The sequence below is a fragment of the Octopus bimaculoides genome, chromosome 7, assembly GCF_046866305.1.
Source record: "Octopus bimaculoides isolate indiv1 chromosome 7, ASM4686630v1, whole genome shotgun sequence".
NCBI lineage: Eukaryota > Metazoa > Mollusca > Cephalopoda > Octopoda > Octopodidae > Octopus > Octopus bimaculoides.
In genome coordinates, this window is record NC_142934.1 from 23,897,560 (window position 1) to 23,902,559 (window position 5,000).

Below are 5,000 nucleotides of genomic sequence, written 5' to 3' on the forward strand. Positions count from 1 at the left end.
CTAACAGCAAAAGCAGTGCTACTGGAAGAAAGAGGGCATATATTTATATATAAATACACCATCTGGTTGGATTACAATATCACATCTGACAGGGGTCAGAAGAAAAGAAAGAAGAAAAGAGAAAAAAAATTAGTAAAAAAATGAAAAATAAAAATAAGCGATAAGGAAAAAATGTGTTTATGTGTGAACATGCACACATACGTACATGTATACATATATGCACATATATACATAAGCAAACATGTACACAGATATGAACACAGACGCATATACACATGCATACTCATACATGCTCACAGAGGTTCACAAACACATGCACACATATGTGCACTGACATATACACATGCCCCCCTCCACCACACACATATGGACTCACAGAAACACACTAACATACACATATATGTATACACACACGCATGCACACATTCACATTCACATGCAGATATGTGCATAACTGCACATAAATATACATGCACAGAGAGTGCATAGACAACCAAGCATTCTCTTCTTACACATGCATACTCTCACACACACTCAGACACACACATATACACATCCTTGATCATACACACATACACATATTCTTGCTCACACACACACATACAAACACCCTTGGTCACACACACACATTCAAAGATGTGCAGAGGTACACACATATGATTCAGGCACAAGAGAAAGTGCACAAGCACTTTCTTTTTTTTCACACATACTCATATGCACACACACGTACACACACACACACACACACACACACACACACACACATTCACGCACACACACACAAACACATTCACGCACCCACACACACAAATGCATGCACACATTCATGCATAGACACACACACTCACACAAGTACATACACGCTCTCTCACACATACACATACACCATACATACACACACTCTCACACAAATAAATATGTTCATTTACACACACACTCACTCACATGCTTATGACTTTTCAAATTTATCTCTTTTATTATAGGTTTCTTGTTTTGTCAGAAAAATTTAAGCACATTCTCCAATTTTTACCTCAGCAAAGGTGGGCGGTATTGAGCAAAGGTGGGAGGTATTGAGACCAAGGTGGATAATGATGAGCTGGAAACTGTAGTGGAAGTGGATACATCTCAAACTATGTGTGAGTTAGCAGCAAGGTTTGATGTTTCGATTCCAACTGTACTGGGCCATCTGAAACAGATCAGCAAGGTAAAGAAGCTGGAGAAGTGGGTACCACACAAACTGAACAAACATCAAATGACTCGTCATCTTGAAACTTGCTGTTCTTTGCTGTCATGGCATAAAAGCAAACCATTTTTGAATCATATTGTTATGTGTGAGGAAAAATGGATTCTTTTCAACAATATCAAGCATTCTGCGCAGTGGTTGGATAGAGACGAAATGCCAAAACACAATCCAAAAAAAGAATATTCACAAAAAAAAACTAATGGTGTCTGTTGGTGATCCAGTGTTGGTGTCATCCACTACAGCTTCATGAGATCTGGTAAGTCAATTACAGCAGATGTATGCATCAACCAATTGAATGAAATAATGAAAGAATGCGCCTCAAGTTACAGGAACTGAACTTGGAAGTACTCTGTTATCCACCATATTCACCAGACCTTGCACCAACTGACTATTCACGTTTTCCAGCCATTAGACAACTTTTTTTCAAACCCGAAGAAGAGGCAAAAACAGCCTTTTGTGATTTCACCACCTCTTGCTCTCCAGAACTCTTCGCTGCCAGCATAAATAAGCTACTGATAAAATGGCAAAATTGTGTTGATTATTTAAGTGCATACTTTGATTAACTGCATTGCTTTTTGTTGAGATAAAGTAAAATAAACTTCCAGTTCAAAATCAGACATTTCATTCTTAATGACCTGATGCATTTGTAAATGTGAAAATTAAAAATACAAGTGTAAAATTGAAGTTTGACACAGGTAGTGACATGATTGTTTTAAACAGAAAATCATGGAAATATGCTGGTAAGCCAAAATTCATTAAATCTAGAAAGGTAGCACATGGTGTTATGGAGAAGAAATTATATTTTATCAGTGAATGCATATGTAACGTAACATTTCAAGGTCAAACAAAAAAGGCTAAGATATATGTATTAAAACATTCACTTAATTTATTTGGCACAGAGTGGATACAACCATTTAATTTATGGATACATTCATAAGTGTGTAGAAATCAAAGGTTCAAATGAGGCCGAAGGACTGAAACAAAAAACTGCAATAAAACATGTGTGTGAGTGTGTGTGTATGTATATATATATATATATATATATATATATATATATATATATATATATATATACACATATACATATAAAAATATACATATATATATATATATATATATATATATATATATATATATATATATATATACACACATACATACATACATACATACACACATTCACATACATATACAGATATATGTATGTGTGCATGTATATACATATATATGTGTGAGTGTGTGTTTGTGCATGTGTGTGTGTATACATTTGTATAAATGTATGTACGTGATATATGTTCATTGTCTATTCATGTTATTGTATGTTGAACTTCCCTAGATCGAATTAATCAATTATACAGTCAACATAAAGATTTGCAGGAACAGCGCCAGAAGGTTCTCAAAGAAGTCATAGTAAGTTCTCTACTCATTATTTTAAAAACACTGCACCTCTTGTATGAGGGCTACCCAAACAAAAAAAAAAACAAATTTTGTTTAAAATAAAAAGCTATTGCTTCACTTTTTTTCACATATATCTGTGCACTTTTCGAGTAAATTATTTTGATCATTCTTAAGGGACTGGTGGTCTCTTAGGGTAGATTTCATGTTCAGGAACAAATGAAACAACCAAGGGCTGGTGAAAGGATAGAAAAGGCATCCAGCCATAAAAAATCTTCCTTAATAAATTCATTCTGAGCCATCACCTTCATTTTTGAGCAGTTTAGACTAGTATTTTATCGTCATGGGACAATGCTAGAACCGCCTGCAACAACTAATTTTTTTATTTCAACAGGCACAGCATAGCTCTAATTGAAGATGTATCCATAGGAACAAGTACAACAGTGTAGTTAATAGTTTGTTTCTCAACCACATGGTTTTAGGCTCAGTCCCATTACATGGTATTTTATGCAAGTATCTTCTATATAGCTCTAGGCTGACTAAAGCCTTGTCAGTGGATTTGATAAATGGAGACTAAAAGAAGTCTGTTGTATGTGTGTGTATATATGTGTATGTGTGAGTCTGTCTGTGTGTATTTATGATGGTTGTAAGCATCACCATCATACAAGAGGTGTCGTTCATTCCCAGTCTTCTATGAAAACATTCTGTCTGGGGGAACTGTTATCTTGCACAGGAACAGTTAAGGGCTGGTGACAGCAAAGGCATCTTGCCATAGAAAATCTGCATTAGTGAATGAATTCCTTCTGAGCCATGCAAGCATGGAAAAAAATGGATGTTAAAACAAGATGGAGATGGAGGTGGTGGTGGAGTTGGCAGCATTGGCAGCAGTGTCAATGGTAATGGTAGTGGTGATGGTTGAGGGTGATGGTAGTGGTGGTGATAATGTTGGTGATGCTGATTGTTGTAGTGGTTGTAATGATAGTGGTGGTTGTACAGATGATAATGGTTGTGATGGTGGTGTTGATGGTACTGATGAAAATCTTATCACTTCTCTTTCCAGGAACAGAAGCAGAAACATTTGAAGGAAAACGCAGATCTGGCATCTCGGTACCGCTGGCAGCAGAATCATCTCATCTACCTACAGTACTGCTTTGTACAGCAGACTGACAAAAACCTTCATTTGGAAGAAGCTCTGAATGACCTAAGACAAGTAGGTTGAGAATCAAGATGTTGCTGTTGTATATATCTATATACATGTACACACACACACACACGTGCATGCACACACACACACACACACACGTGCATGCACACACACACACACATATTTTGTTGTGTCTGGAGAGAGTCAGACTGCCTTAATATGTTACACACTGGTTCAATTTCCACTCATTTATTTATATATTTTTTCTTTGGATGTTGACAACATCCATTGACAAAGTTGCAAAAGCAATGAAAATTTTGGAAGAAAAAAATAAATAATAAATGAGTGGAAATTGAACGGGTGAGGGTGTTATATCTCAAGGCATATTAAGGCAGTATGACTCGCCCCAAACACAACAAAATTTTGTTTCAACACACAAATTCACATAAAGAATCTTGCAAACCAGATACAGAAACGAAGTATATACATATATATGTTTCTATATACATTAAATAAAATGAGACAACACAATCAAGGCTGTGTGGAATTTATGGGACTGACCGAGACCTTTGGAAATGTGCTGTGCGTGAGAAGACCAGGCAAGCCAAGTAAGATCGTTGCCAGGGCCCCTGGACTGGTTCTTGTGCGGGTGACACATAAGATGTACCATCTTGAGCGTGACCGTTGCCAGTACCGCCTGACTGGCTCCCGTAGGATTTTCGAGCGAGATCGTTGCCAGTGCCCCTGGACTGGCTTGTGCGGGTGGCACATAAAAGACACCATTTCGAGCGTGGCCGTTTTCGTGCGGGTGACACGTAAAAGCACCCACTACACTCTCTGAGTGGTTGGCGTTAGGAAGGGCATCCAGCTGTAGAAACTCTGCCAAATCAGACTGGAGCCTGGTGTTGTCATCTGGTTTCACCAGTCCTCAGTCAAATCGTCCAACCCATGCTAGCATGGAAAGCGGACGTTAAACGATGATGATGATGATGATGATGATTTATAAAAAGAAAAGTAGTCTTACAGCTGTTTCTGGGATATTAGGGATAACGTTTCATCAGAGATGATATGAGAGAGTTAACTAGATGGAATTTATGTCTCCACACTATCTACTTGTAATAACAAAATATGAACTATTGGAATTTACATGAGAGACCCCCTTCGGTCATGACTGACTAATGGGATTGCACCTAGAAAGTTACCCTCCCAGGCACAAGT

The 5,000-nt window shown here is 37.5% G+C and overlaps 1 protein-coding gene across 3 annotated transcripts in view; it reads left to right on the forward strand.

Annotated features, from left to right (window-relative positions):
• LOC106878874 (uncharacterized) overlaps positions 1 to 5,000 on the forward strand; it is a 54,218-nt gene that overhangs the window by 46,569 nt on the left and 2,649 nt on the right. For 2 of the 3 annotated variants that reach the window (XM_089354998.1, XM_089354999.1), the window contains exons 18-19: positions 2,580 to 2,653; positions 3,699 to 3,848. In XM_089354998.1, the coding sequence (XP_089211124.1) occupies positions 2,580 to 2,653; positions 3,699 to 3,848 (224 nt within the window). Of the gene's footprint in view, positions 1 to 983; positions 1,188 to 2,579; positions 2,654 to 3,698; positions 3,849 to 5,000 lie in introns of those variants that run through there. The other variant, XM_089355000.1, reaches the window with a different exon arrangement.